Here is a 13,979-nt window from a genome sequence, read left to right on the forward strand (position 1 = left end):
CAATTGGGTCATTCGTTGTACTTCCGCAGGATAAATAATAATCGTTCAGTTGTAGCACTTTCTCGGTGTGTAGCTGCTATGCCATCAGAAGGAAGAACAAGAGCTAAGATACTTCCAGGTTGCCCAAGACTCAACATGAGCAGTTACAAACCTTCCGGTCAGTAAGTTCGCGTCTTAACCACTGAGCCATCTGGAGCTCTCAAAGAGTAAATGCATGTGAAGTTTATGAGTTTCGTCCAATTTTTGCTTTGTGGAGGGTTATAACAACACCTTTCATGAATTGATCAACGGGTAATAGAATCTATCGTTTAGAAGGAATACTGTTGACCACCGTTTTTTGAGATCGTCTCAGGTCAAACAGGTAAAAGCATACCAAATGCTGAACTAGATGTGACCAGGTCTCATTCACCAACTCAACTCACCTCTCAATATCGGTCCCCACATCCGGATTCCCGCTACTCACACTACGCTGTTGCTGAAAAGGTCCTCGTCTGAAGGATGGGTCTCCAGTTTCCTGTCCAGGTGCGTGGAAAGCGCCATCTACGGATAAGTTCACAGGTCCAGCGGGTAGTACTTCTTCGCTCCTCTGGAACCGAGTTCGCGCTTTCTTGTCTGAAACACGAGAAGAGAGTGTGCTAGTTTGATCCAGGTCAGCTGATGTGGTGACCAAAAGGCCATCGCACTTGAAGCCATCAGGTAAAACTTTCCAAAATTCGTTTGTACATCTACCACGTCGTCGAATGGGAGGAAACAGAACTATCGACATGCTTGTCAACGAGGTAGTTGGAGTAAAGCTCATCAGTTTTGATAAAAGTTTATGCTCTGGCCTTCCGCTTTGTAAAACGACCCCAAATGCGCGCAGCGATGATCGAACTTTATCCCTAGACTGTAAGATTTACTCAATTGGTTTCTGGCTGCTCCTGCAAAAGTTATGTAACAGTTGAGATTTTCCGAAGCATACTACTGGTTATGTCCAGTCACAATCAGTTTTCGGGGAGTTCGGTTAGATATCTCTTTGAAGGGGCCATACATACATCCCTTCAACTATACGTTTATTCCTTGCTGATTAACCCAACCTCTTTACAAAAGGCACGTATACAAGCAGGCATCGCCACTGTTCAATATGGAGTTCGGAGGCAACCTTTCTAACAAGAAGTCCCTCAGCCATAACACACGAAGTAGTGGGCAGGGATTCTGCTCTTGAGGCATCATCGGTAAGGGACGTTTATTATGTTCAACTTCGATTTGCGTTAAGTTAGATGTATCGTAAAGTAAAAGGTCGGATGCATCCAAAGGTGATGTGCCATCAAGGTTTACATTAAAAATCGGAAAAAACATAAAGAAACGGACCACGAACAAGACTCAAAATGAGGCATATTAAAAAACGACATTTTCCGTCCCAGTTCACACTTTTGACTCCAACATTTTCAAACCAGTTCAATAAATATTGCGTTATGCGTTCTTTTGTATACGATCCGGAAGTTACGAATTGCAACACCCTCTTCTGCGTTGAACAACCTAGTTAGTATGAACTTACTCAGCGAATGACGACCAGTTTTAACATACTACTTGCAATCTTCATGAAACGATATACTACTTATAAGGATGCTGAAAACCCTCCGGTAACCTTAGAAGTGGTATATTGTATCAAGAAAATAGACTTTGCTCCCTTGAATGTCGGACCAATCGGAGCGTGAGGCAGCGTCTGTGTTGGAGATTTGATTGAATCTCGCGGTAACAAATAGGTGTGCAAACGAGAGTGCTTATTACCACGTACAGTCAGTCTACTTCGGTTCGCCCTCAAAAACGCTTACGGGATAGAAAAGAGAAAATTATTGACTTTTTAGTTGCAGTAAAGTTTTTGGTGTGACGCTTTGCGAGTAGTATTGCAATGATGAGTTTGTTTGTTTGTTTGTTTAATTGGACCTCGTTTCATGCTAACCCAATCACCCAAGTATCTTATATGGTTTCTTATCGAATACAGAGCATAGGGGTAGCATGGTCAGAGCATAGGGGTGGCGTCGTTAGGACTGGTTAACGGGTACACTGTATGGCATTCGCAGGTGCTACTGTTCATACGAGATACCAAAGGTTGTCTCCCCCATGTTCCGTTTCTTTGATACCACATGCGATCGTCCAGACGAACCGTAATTTTTGCAAGTTCCACTTTCTGTACAGTACAACGATTGATTTCTTTTCACAGTTGTTCAACCTTTGGCGTGACGCCTCGCGAGTAGTATTGGAGTGATGAGTTTGTTTGTCTAGACCTCATTTCAAGCTGACCCAATCACCTAAGTATCTTATATGGTTTCTTATCGAATACAGAGCATAGGGGTGGCGTGGTTAGGACTGGTTAACGGGTACACTGTATGGCATTCGCAGGTGCTACTGTTCATACGAGATACCAAAGGTTGTCTCCCCCATGTTCCGTTTCTTTGATACCACATGCGATCGTCCAGACGAACCGTAATTTTTGCAAGTTCCACTTTCTGTACAGTACAACGATTGGTCTCTTTTCACAGTTGTCCAACGCGTGTGGGCAGTTGTGCATGGTGAAAAAGACAGGATGAACTCGCCAGGTTACATCACTATTTTGTATTTAAATGCTGTTCAAAACCACGCAGCTGCAGCTCACATGTCTTTCGGACTACCAAAACGGCCGATCTAGAAGTCCCACGTCCTTTTTTCCCTATTCAGGAACTTATGTGGTGTGACACCTCACTACTTTTTACAGAGACTACTGGCGACTATCGATTTAGCGTCCTTCCGCAGTTCTAACGTGGGCTGAGTGATTATGGACACTAATCTAAGCCGTTTACATGCATTTCTTAATTCCGAGCGAACTCGACCACTGTTGGAGCTTTCGTCTTGCATGTGAAGCCAAACTATACTTGAACGCCGAAAAGCACCATCCAACTATTTCATTTTTATTGAGGATCGCCAGCAATGCGCATCTCACGAAACTGCAGGCAGTCGCGAACCCGCGACCTCCCGCTAAATAGTCTGAACAATTAATCGATTGAACAGCAGTGTGATTAGCTTGCATTGGAACGACAGAGCGCCACTCATCATTCCTCACGTGATCACAATTGTTCATTGACTGGCTCTTCAAATGACAACTTCTCAGATGGAAGATGAATGAATTTGATTCTTTCACTAAGCTACTGATAAATTTAATACACTACTCATAAGGCTTGTGAAAACTCTTCGACAGCGGAGGGTTTCGCCCTTCCTCTCAGGACTCATCAGCTAACCACAGTCCCCGAGTTTCCGTCAAACTTATGTTCCACTTGAACCCAAGTTTCACAAAATTAACGAAATACGCACATTTGCATACCAAGTTGGTTTTGACGGGAGACTACTCATCTGGAACCCAGCTGAATCTCTCGTTCATGATGTTTATAAAAACATCATATAAATGTATTTCGCTCCCAATAGATTGTTGTTGATATGACAGGCACGACGCCATGATGTGTATTCCGTTTGTCTATATGTGAATTCCTTATGCCACCTGTCTGTAGCTCGTTTGAGAACAGTTAAGCGTTCAAACTGCTGGCTAGGAAATCGTGGATTCTTAAGCCTTTGGAGTCTCATGAAATGCAGATTGACGATGGTTTCCATTAAGGATGAAACAGTTCGATAGAGCTTCCCAGATTTTCAGCACAGATTGGCTCCCCTTACAGGACGCGACCTCCACCAGTAGAACTTTCCAGACCTCCTCACGCTACCAACAATGGTACACCTATGTTGTTTAGTTCGTCTAACAAGAACAAATCAGAATATATTTTAGCAATGTTAGGATTTATAACGCGAGAGTTAACGATGCAGGAAGACGCATGACCCCCTAAAAGATGGATTCAAAATGGATCCAATCGTGTAAATCTCTGTTAAGATTCAACTCCCTCATTGCTCTTATCCATTTGGGGCAAAGTAATATACATATACACATTTACCGTCATTCTTATCATTACTTCTATATTGATCCCAGTTCAATCATGTACATCTCCGTTGAGATTCAACCCCCTCATTACTCTTATCCATTTGGGGCAAAGTAATACACATATACACATTTACCGTTATTCTTATCATTACTTCTATATTGATCCCATTCACCTGGAGGTCAATTATTAACCTACATGATGGTTCAAATTACATCAGCCATTGATCCTCCTTCAGAGGACAGGTCGATGGTCATTTTCACCCGTGTGCGCACCGCTGGTAACTTGTTGATTAGCGGTGGAACGTTTGCAAGCTATCGGTATTCTGGTGCAACAAAGACATTGTCATACCTTACTGTAATGTCTTCAAACACAGCCTCAATACAAATGGATCAGTCGTCATGTCTTTTGAAGGGTTTTCTCGCAGACGGGTCCACAAAAGTGCTTTCAAGTTATTGTCTCGTCAGGGCAAAATACCTTGCCTCCTCAAAATCGTAGACTGCTTGTGTGTGAAACTTGTGCGGGAATGACTTTTTCAAAAGTTGTGGTGGATTTTATTGTACCCTGGCTAATTAGCTCACAACCAGGCAACAAGCATCACACGACTCGATCAGCTTCTAATTCCATCCGCTAATGAAGTTCTGCCAGCAAGTTATCTACTTTTGACAGGTTAAAAAGTTGGATCATCTAGTTTCAAATGAAAACTTCCTTGAAGCTATCATGTTTAGTTTGGGGTGAAGGAACGTTTTCCTGGTTTACTTGCTTTGTCACAGACCTTACGGCAATCAGGAGTTATTTTTCGCATTGTTTTCGGCTACTCGTGAGTAGTCCGGATCTTACGCCATTTTTTCAAGTGCTCAAATCTCCGGAGCTCGGTACCTTTAGCGTACTCCCTGACTGTCACGTGGAAATGTTGTAGTTGTGTCAAATAACCTCATTTCCACACGAATTCGGTTCAGAAAGAAGATGAACCTCTCGTGTGTGACGTTTTGCTGCAGTTGAATAGCCTGCATAAAGGCCACCTTCAACTGGAGACATTTGGGCCTCCTGTCAAACCCAAATTCGTGTGCACGAGAGTATTGTCGAATTATGTCCAATTGGGAATCAATTAAAACATAAGTTTGAGGAAACTCGAGTGTTCGTGGTTTGATTAAGTGCTTTTGTATTACTATGCCATTTCTACCTCAGAAGTGGTCAATAGTAAAGACGTAGTTGGAAGCTTTATACGGTACGACTCGGTTGCTATAGCAACCAAACCGTTAGGATTATCTGAAGGGTTCTGAATATCTTAGGGAAGAAGCTGTCATTAAAGGGGTAGTGTTGGGGGCGATTGACAACGCTGCGGATGAATTCCAAGCTGAGTACTTGGCACACTCATGTCATTGCTTGGGGCTACAACCTGCGTTAATCTTATTTCAGCTTCAGAGTGCGCGCAGCATTCACTCTAATTCTGTTTTTGGATCATACCGGATTCAATGCCAGTTAGCACACCGTGTGTTTCAACTGAATAGTCGGTTGCATACCTGAAGTAGCTAGGTGCTTGTTCCGTGTGACAAACCTAATAAGTATTCTTAGACTCAACGCTCACACCTGAGAATTCCCGTAAAATGGCGAATTGTAATGCGGGGCGAAGGGTGAAGAACCAACTGCGTTGTGTTCCTCCATTGCTTCCGCTCTTGTGGTAGGCGCCATATAAGGGACAGCTGTACATACCTCTGAAAATCGTTCACACGACGAGGGCTCTGCCAAAATTACTGCGGGAACTTCAACAGTTTCCGAGATCTTTGGCTGTCTAACGAGCGGATCACGGGCAAAAATTTAACGTTGCTGAGGCAGTTGCAGTACACTGTTTGATTTGTCTCTTATGTGCAAAAAAGTAACTGGCACCTCCTGTTCTACTTATATTGCGCGTGGCAGAATCCTCAAAAAAAACTTTGCAAGCAAGCCCGTCTTTATATGAGCACTTAGTTTAATATCGTAACTTATGAAAAAGAGCGGTACGACGTAGTTTCAGAACAAAGCCGAAATCAATAGCTATCAGATCGGTGACAAAAAATGTCGACCGAACAGACCAGGATGCTCAGAAGACAGAGGTACCAACATCGAAGGAGAGAAGCGAGAGCCAATCAGACAGCACATAGCACTTGAGAAGACATAACGAAGAGTTTTACAGCAAGCTATGAACAAGAACTACCTTCCGACACGAGACCTTGGATCATCAAGGAAAGGCGTGCAGGAAACGGGTGGCCACAGACTGCATCGCGCCATCGAATCCAAACAGTGAGAGCTATGGTGTGCGTCCGAATAAACGTCTGTCCAATTTTCAATCAACGTTTCATCTTGTCAGCGAAACCAATCTATGCTCAAAGGCTGAGAATCCGCACAACTGTTTCCTTCTTACTGGGACTCATCAGCAGCGTGCGTCTCACGAGGTTCAGAAGAGTCACCAACCCGTGAAATCCCAACCAGTAGTTTGAACAGATAACCGTTAGTTTACGGTGGATGATCAGCAGGGTGACTGACTCACACTTAGACAGCACATAGCCCACTCATCCTTCAATCACAGAGTCAACATCATGTGGTCACTTGTTAACTGGTTCATCCCCTCTTTAACTACTAGCCTGTAGGTACCGGGTTCCAGACCCCCGAGAGTTTGGTGCAATGTGCACTGCTGATGGTTCCCAATAAGTATGAAACAACTGTAGAAGACCTCTCGGCTTTTGGGCACAGATTGATTTCACTTACAGGACAAAATTTCCATCGAAAATTCCTTCAACAACCAACAAGCTAGAGCTTTTTTCACACACACAGCACGTGTGCACAGGTGGTGAACGCAACGCAATTGCGCAATTGCCTAGAGTATGAGACTAATCAAAAATGGGATGGTTGTAATTTACTTACCCAAATTGGAGGTACTACTACTTTTATGTGATCGACCAAGAACCACGGAAAATTTGTTCCCAATACTGGGGCGATTTTTCCGTCCATCACCACGTTCCATAGACGGGCCAGTTTCATGAGAACCTGACGTTGGCCTGGGATATTGACCTACCGTGCTGCTCAGAGATGATGTGACCAGACCCGATCCGCATTCCGAGCTACTGCTCTCCTTCGCGATGGGCTGCTCATCCATGGAGGTAATTCCCTTGTGAGCCCTCGAGAGCAAGTCTTCAGTGCTAGTTCGTGTTCGCGTCTGTGAGTACAGGTTCGTCCTGGGGCTGGCCGACTGCCGATGCTGCGTCATGTGTCTTGATGTTTGGCCTGGTTGACTCGATCCATACTGGTCCCGTGTTCGGTAAGGGGATAGCGGTTCCGACGGATGGTGTTGGCGTTCAGAATGGCTTGTGTGTAGGCTCATTCGGGACAGTTCGGAAACATCAGAGAACTCGGAGGCGTCGGAATGAACCACGCGTTCGTCATGCGGATACCCCCCTGCGTCGCTACAAGTTAGCACGAAGGGAAGAGGTGGGGAGGTTGGTGTCCCGTTTTATTTTAATCAGGATTTAAGGTTGCTTTCTCAGTTGGTTTTGAACCAGCTGGAGAAAACAGGATGCTCAACACAAAGTGGAGACTTTCGGGAACAGATACCTCCAAGAAAAGTACGTTTGGGAAGTAATAACGTGTGTGTGATGCATTTCTTGAAAAATGCCTCAGAACCAGTTAGTTACTCATGGACGGTGGTTATTGGCACCACGAACTTGGACATTATACTACTCATAAGGTTGATGAATTGTTTTGAACAGCTCACTACCGGTTTCACCCTTCTTGGATCCTATCAGATAGGCGTGGTACTCAAGATGTCATTGATCTTATGTCTTACTTTACTACCGAACCGAATGTAACTGGAGTCACACACCGTTCTTCAAATTAATTTGGTCTTGATGGTGTACCAGCCGGAACCTTTCAGTCGGCCTTGGGTCAAGAAAAAGTACTTCGGTGTCTTTCATATCGTTCTAGGCGACATTTGTAGAGCATATTCAGTGACAGATCATTATAAACAAGAGATTCACTTGAATCTCCCCTCAGCAGGATTGCGATTGTCCAAAAGTATCCACTTTCAAGGAATAGAGTCAACTCGCTGGTGGCTTCGAACAGCGATCCTTGGCCTCAAAAGTACATTATTCTGGCCGGTACCTGAGCATGTTACCAGACAAAACAAGTCCGAACCCCTGTGGTTTCTTTCTACCCCCGTCATACCCCAACCATTTCAATCTTCAGTGCCTTTTCTGGTCGAACAGTATTTCATAAACATCAGTTCTGCTCAAATGAGCTGAAAGATACAAATTACGCCTTCTGGTGGAATGACAAGTTTCCTAAGATTTAGGGATCAAAGCACATGAAGTGAGTTAGCAATCACACAACTAAGCGGCCATCGATTGATTCGTCCACGCTCTACAATACGCCTTGCGGCTCGTTGCGATGCCCACTCGCGCCATGACTGTTCATTGGAGGCGATCGATGACGAGTTTGGATATACTGGATCGCCACAACCTGAGAGAAATCGTCTATGGTGCTTGGTAGGAAAACGTGGGCCCTAATTTCGACATCGCCGAAGTTTTCAGGTGTCTTCTTCAGGGTCTTGGCGGTAAATTTTTCAGAACCGGCAGGAAGTTGCCCGTTTGAGCAGACCAGTATTCGGGAAAATTCGATTGGATGGACCACCATGCTTCCACCTGTATAACTTAGAGTCTTGACAGTGTGCAGAAAGATGCTTAATACGTACGCCGTCTTTATGACCATTTTTTCTTGCGATCATTCACCTGATTCGTTAGACGTAGCTCGTTAGTTGCATCTTGAGAAGTGTTTAACCGCTTTAGCTGTGGTGTCGAAAGTTGGCATCCAGTGACCTGCGGATTTCATAGGGAAATGGACAGATCAATGCGCTGTCTGTCACGTGACACCCAGATGTGGTGAGAAGCTTGTACGGCAACCACTGTGTATATCCAGTAATATAAGACAAGTAATGCGCAGATGCAGAAGACAGACTCGATTCCCACCAGGCGTGTCGTTTTCCTGACGTACACCGACAATCATAAGCAAGACCGGTTCTACGATCGACCAATGAGAGGGTACTTATTAGAAGGGACTGGAACTCCTGCCTTACCGAGATGAATACCGACGACCACGTGACCTTGACGAACCACGTTGTGCGGACAACGAGGCAGGGTGTCCATATTGACGCTCGTCCAAGTCAGAGTAATCATCTGGCTTTGAGTCTAGCATTGAGATATCTGGCGGCCCACGTAAGGGACTGCGAATAGCGTCCATATCCGCAGGATACCTATCTTTGCGAAGTCGCTGAATGGAATCCGCATCGCGAGCATCAAGACGTGCTGGAAGGAAAAAGGCAAGCAGATTAGCGCACGAGAATAACGGTAGTCACACGAAACAACAGTATCCACCTCATCAGACTTACAAGGTGAAATTTGGGAATATTGGTCCCCACCAGTTCCGACAACCTAAAATGAAAATTGAAAATAATTTTGTCGCATTTCACAGAAAAATACAACTTTAACGGAAGTATAAAAGTTACTTGGAGCGACTAATCATTGCTTCTCCGGTTACGTACATCCATGTCTTTCAATTCGTTTTACTTCCAAAAGCCCACACCCACAACACAGGTAAGTTGATGTTATGTTTTACCGGCGAGGAGGATGTGGTCGACACTTTCATGAATGGTGATCAAAGTTCGAGTTTGAACAAATATGGATTATTCGTTCCATTGATATCAAAATTAAAAATATTAACCGTAAATGTATGCTCCAGAACTCACTGATAATATGAGGATGACAGCCTCATCAAGCTTTAAACTCCCGACCGAAATTGTCTGTCGTGATTTGATGATTTGAATGTTATGTATAAAGCAACCTATTTTGAACCCATTGACCAAATTAAGTGCAATTAACTTAAATATGAATAAATCGACGAGAAAAAGACATTTAAAGTCAGTTGGTTGCCCAATTCCGGGGCTTTAGGAACTTCAGGAAGCCGACGAACTCGAATGACCTCTCCAAAAGATCTTATGCATGACGAATTTTTCACAACGTGGACTGTCCTGGTGGCCGATTGGTAACTCGAAGTCAGTTGTGCAATGGTAACTGAACTGGAGCTGCTCACAGATACCCTGGGATGAGACGCATATCCCAGAAATTCCAGAAAACAATACGAACAACAATACCAAGACCGCCAAAATGCAACGATGTACCTAAAAAGACCATTCACAGAACTATCTATAAAGGAGATTAGTCAGCTAGTCGAACAACCCGACATAACACACTACTCACAAGGTTGATGAAAACTCTTCGACAGCACAAGACCGCTTTCACTCTTGTTCAGGTACACATGGTCCGCGAGCTTCCCACAACCTTGTGTTTTACTTAAAACCAAATTGCACGAAATTAGCGACGTGCACTTGTCTGCACACCAGTTTGATTTCCACAGAAGACACAGCTGAACCTCTCATCTAAGGTGCTTTCCTTCAACTAAATGTGCTGCACAAAGTCCGTCTCATGTTCCAGTTGACAGGATACACCAGTATTGCAATACGTGGTATATAAATGACGCAACAGTCAGCTAGGTCTCCCATGAAAACCAAATTGGTATGCAAGTGAGTGCGTTGCGATAGTTCCTGAGCTGAATGGAACATACAAGTCGCGGAGATTGGACCCTAAACTCTAACGAAACCTGGCTCAGAAGCCCGTCCCCTGTTCAACCGATTGAGCGAGAACGAAAGTCTCATCAGTAAGTATACCGGGTGTACGGTTCTGTTGCCGCTTTTACACCACCAATCTGTAGGACAAGTGAATGTTGTTCGTACACAACATTAGCAACTATTTGGAATGATATTCCGAAAATCTGTCTCGTTGGCACATCCAGACACCATGTCCGTGGTTCTTCCATGTGATACATTCGTGAAAAACGGACAGATATGGGTTGAAATCAAGTATTTTCCCTTGGAATGTACTACTCATAAAGTTGCTGAAAATTCGTCGCTTGGATCTAGCACAAACGAAAGATTCAGCTGGGTTGCAGGTAATCCTCTCCCGAAAAACCTAATTAGTTTGCAAATGAGTGTATATTCGCCAAATATTTTCCAGTTTTACTGAGGTCGCGTATTTTTTCACCAGTTAGGATAAGTTATGCTAATCATCAACCTGGTTTTTATGTAGTGCTTGAAAAGATTTGTCCAACTGGAACTTGGTTCTTATGGGTCTTCGGAATGGATGGGGAAGTGCCTGTCGTTCAGTTCGGTGGTTTTCAGCCGCCTAACCCGGAATATCCGCTCAAATAATTGTATGCTACTCACTGCGTTTGAGTAGCTAAATTAGTGCAACGAGCCAGCTGGGCTTTTGGAGCATCACAACACAGGTCAATTCCCAGAAAGTCTTACCATAAGACATATGATTCGTTGGCACTTCAGTCCCAAATCCTGTCGTGTTATCAGACGTGTTGTGGAACCAAGGGGTAAAAGGTTATCGGTTCGGAAGGCTCTTCAGGTAACCAGAGACGGAGGACGTCTGAGGCTACTGTGTAGCATAAGCAAAAGAAACTCTTAAGTAGCGGAGTACACTCATTTGCAAACTAATTTGGTTTTGCGAGAAACTCACCTGGAACCCAGCTGAATCTCTCGGCTTTGATGTCCCCAGGATGAATTTCCGAGGAGTGTTCGGCAACCCTATGAGTAGTGCATTACAAACTCACAAGTAACTCACACATGCGATGTTCACAGGTGACAACACATGATAAATATCCTGTCATAACGGCCACTTTACGGTTGAATTTTGCTAGTTTTTCTCAAGGTCAAAACCTATTTAACTAAATTAGTTAACTAAAATATTAGCGAAATACACTCATTTTCACGTAGAACCTAAGGTTGACGGAAACTCGAGAACAGCGCCTGCCTAATGAGCCCCAAGAAGGATGAAACCGGTCGTGGGATATCGACGAGCTTTCAGCAACCTTATGAGTAACGCACAACTAGAATATTGTTCTACGTATCCACAAGTCTCGAAGAAACTTAGAACCGTCATCAGCAAGAAACTGAATTTTAAGACTCTTGGCGAGAAGAGGATCCGACAGGCTGTGTGACGTACCAATGACTGTGATGAATGAATACAGCATTTGATTATAGACTAAAATCAACCTTGACACTCGTTGACACTTTGGGATACATACATGGATTTGGCTAGAAAAAGATAGGCCTAACTGGATGCGCGCGATTTGTTAGACGACATCCTTTCAACAAATACACTCTGTAAGAAGCGCGCAATCTGTTGAAGAGCATCTTCGTAGGACCGTGTTTTTCAACATATATGGTTACAAAATTAGATGAATAGCTTACTGGTGTTGTCGCCTCTGAAGATCCTTCAACCAAGGAGCCGTATTGCAGTGGATACCAATAGGCGGCGCCGGAGAGGTCGGCAACGCTGAGGTCAATGATAACCTACAACGGAAATGGCAGATCAACAAATATGCTTCCCCAGTGGAACAAACTTGTACGTTATCCTTCATGACAATCAATTAACTCGCAACTGCCCCTATTGCGCAGTTTTGTTTCCATTAACGGGAGAATCCACCCCTTATTTTACGAATCTTCGAGGCACACTGTTGATTGTCCATAGCCCAGAGCGTTACGAAGCATGCTTGAATAACGATAGGCCCGAGAGCGGGTAAGATTGGACAAATCGGTAGTAATTTGTTGGCAAATAAGGCTAATGAAATGAACGAATCAATCGGAAGGGTACCGAGCGGGTGATTAGAAAATGTGATTGAGATTTCTCCGGGCAAACAGGGTAAGGTTACGTTGTCCGTACGCTGTTACACAATGAATTGATGACTAACAGAGCTGATTCGGTAGTTTTTCACGTGACTAGCTGGAGAACTCTGTCGTTTGAAACCTGACGGATGTGTAATTTCAAAACTGACCCTGGTTGAGAGGTGTTCTTGCTTCGAACACTAGAATCTTCCCGAGTAACACGCTACTGTCTTAGTAAATGAGTAGCAGAATACATCCAAAGGAGATGTATCGATTTTATACTGACGTAATTTCCCAAACGTTCTTGCCTAACTATGCGAGTTAATTGGAAATTTTTGTGACCTATCTATAAAACACAGGAACTGCTTGAAATCAGACAGGTTCTCCGTTGTTCCCATGCGTTAGCAATAACAGTTTTGTTGAAACCACTGGTAAAGAAGCCTTTGTTGATATTAGTACGAATCAAAGGCCCTCCGAGTCAGACAAGTATAAAGTCGTTAGTCTATAGTGTTACATCAAAAACAGTGAATTTAGTATGGACTGGTTAAAAACAGCGCGATACCACGGGTTCAGTTCGTGAAATCCTAGGCTAGGCCACGTGACTGGTTCTAGCTGATTCGTCGATTGAAATCAATAGTACCCAACGATCCTGTGTAAAACTCGGCTGTTAAAGGCCAGTAGCTAGATGAACTCACCTCTCCAACCAACGTCTGTTCGTTTGTGTTCACTTCACAATTCCACAAGGTCAATTCCAAATCGTGTTGTGCCAGTTCCTGTTCCGGGTAATCGACAAACTTGAAAATCTGGTTCCACCGGGGATTGTTGGTGTGCGCAATCATTTTGGAATATTTCATCTCCCTGAAAATGACCGGAGAAATAATGGTAAGGGTAATGGGAACATTTTTTCTACCAGTAACTAGATCAATGATGATTTTACTGCGCTTTCCAGTGGGTACTCGAAGGAACTTGTAGACACAATATACAGAGCCCGACATAACTCAGTGGCTAAGGCTCAAAATTACTGACCCGGAGGTCTGTCGTTCGCGACACCTCGACTACTCCTGTCTGGGTTTGGGCGCTCCGGCAGTATTTCAGCCTTTGTGCTTCCAGGCATGGCACCCGGGTACTGAAGAGGTCTCACGGCTGAAAAAGTGTTTGCTTAGTACTATGTAGACGTAAGCTCTTAGATATTCTATCGTCCTTCAAAAGAGTTTTTACCGGTAGTATGGACAGTAAGTCCACAAATATTTTTCATTGTGTGTGGGTTTATCAGTTCCTTATGGCTC

At 44.0% G+C, this 13,979-nt stretch overlaps 1 protein-coding gene across 1 annotated transcript in view; it reads right to left on the reverse strand.

Moving 5' to 3' along the window:
- The window catches only part of T265_13414 (hypothetical protein), a gene marked incomplete at both ends in the record, with an annotated part of 50,038 nt that overhangs the window by 4,436 nt on the left and 31,623 nt on the right, over positions 1-13,979 (reverse strand). The window contains 7 exon segments of the mRNA XM_009168768.1: positions 423-612; positions 6,840-7,378; positions 9,043-9,271; positions 9,355-9,397; positions 11,787-11,897; positions 12,280-12,381; positions 13,389-13,551. Of these exon segments, the coding sequence (XP_009167032.1) occupies positions 423-612; positions 6,840-7,378; positions 9,043-9,271; positions 9,355-9,397; positions 11,787-11,897; positions 12,280-12,381; positions 13,389-13,551 (1,377 nt within the window).

The sequence above is a fragment of the Opisthorchis viverrini genome (assembly GCF_000715545.1).
Source record: "Opisthorchis viverrini unplaced genomic scaffold opera_v5_64, whole genome shotgun sequence".
Classification (NCBI taxonomy): domain Eukaryota; kingdom Metazoa; phylum Platyhelminthes; class Trematoda; order Opisthorchiida; family Opisthorchiidae; genus Opisthorchis; species Opisthorchis viverrini.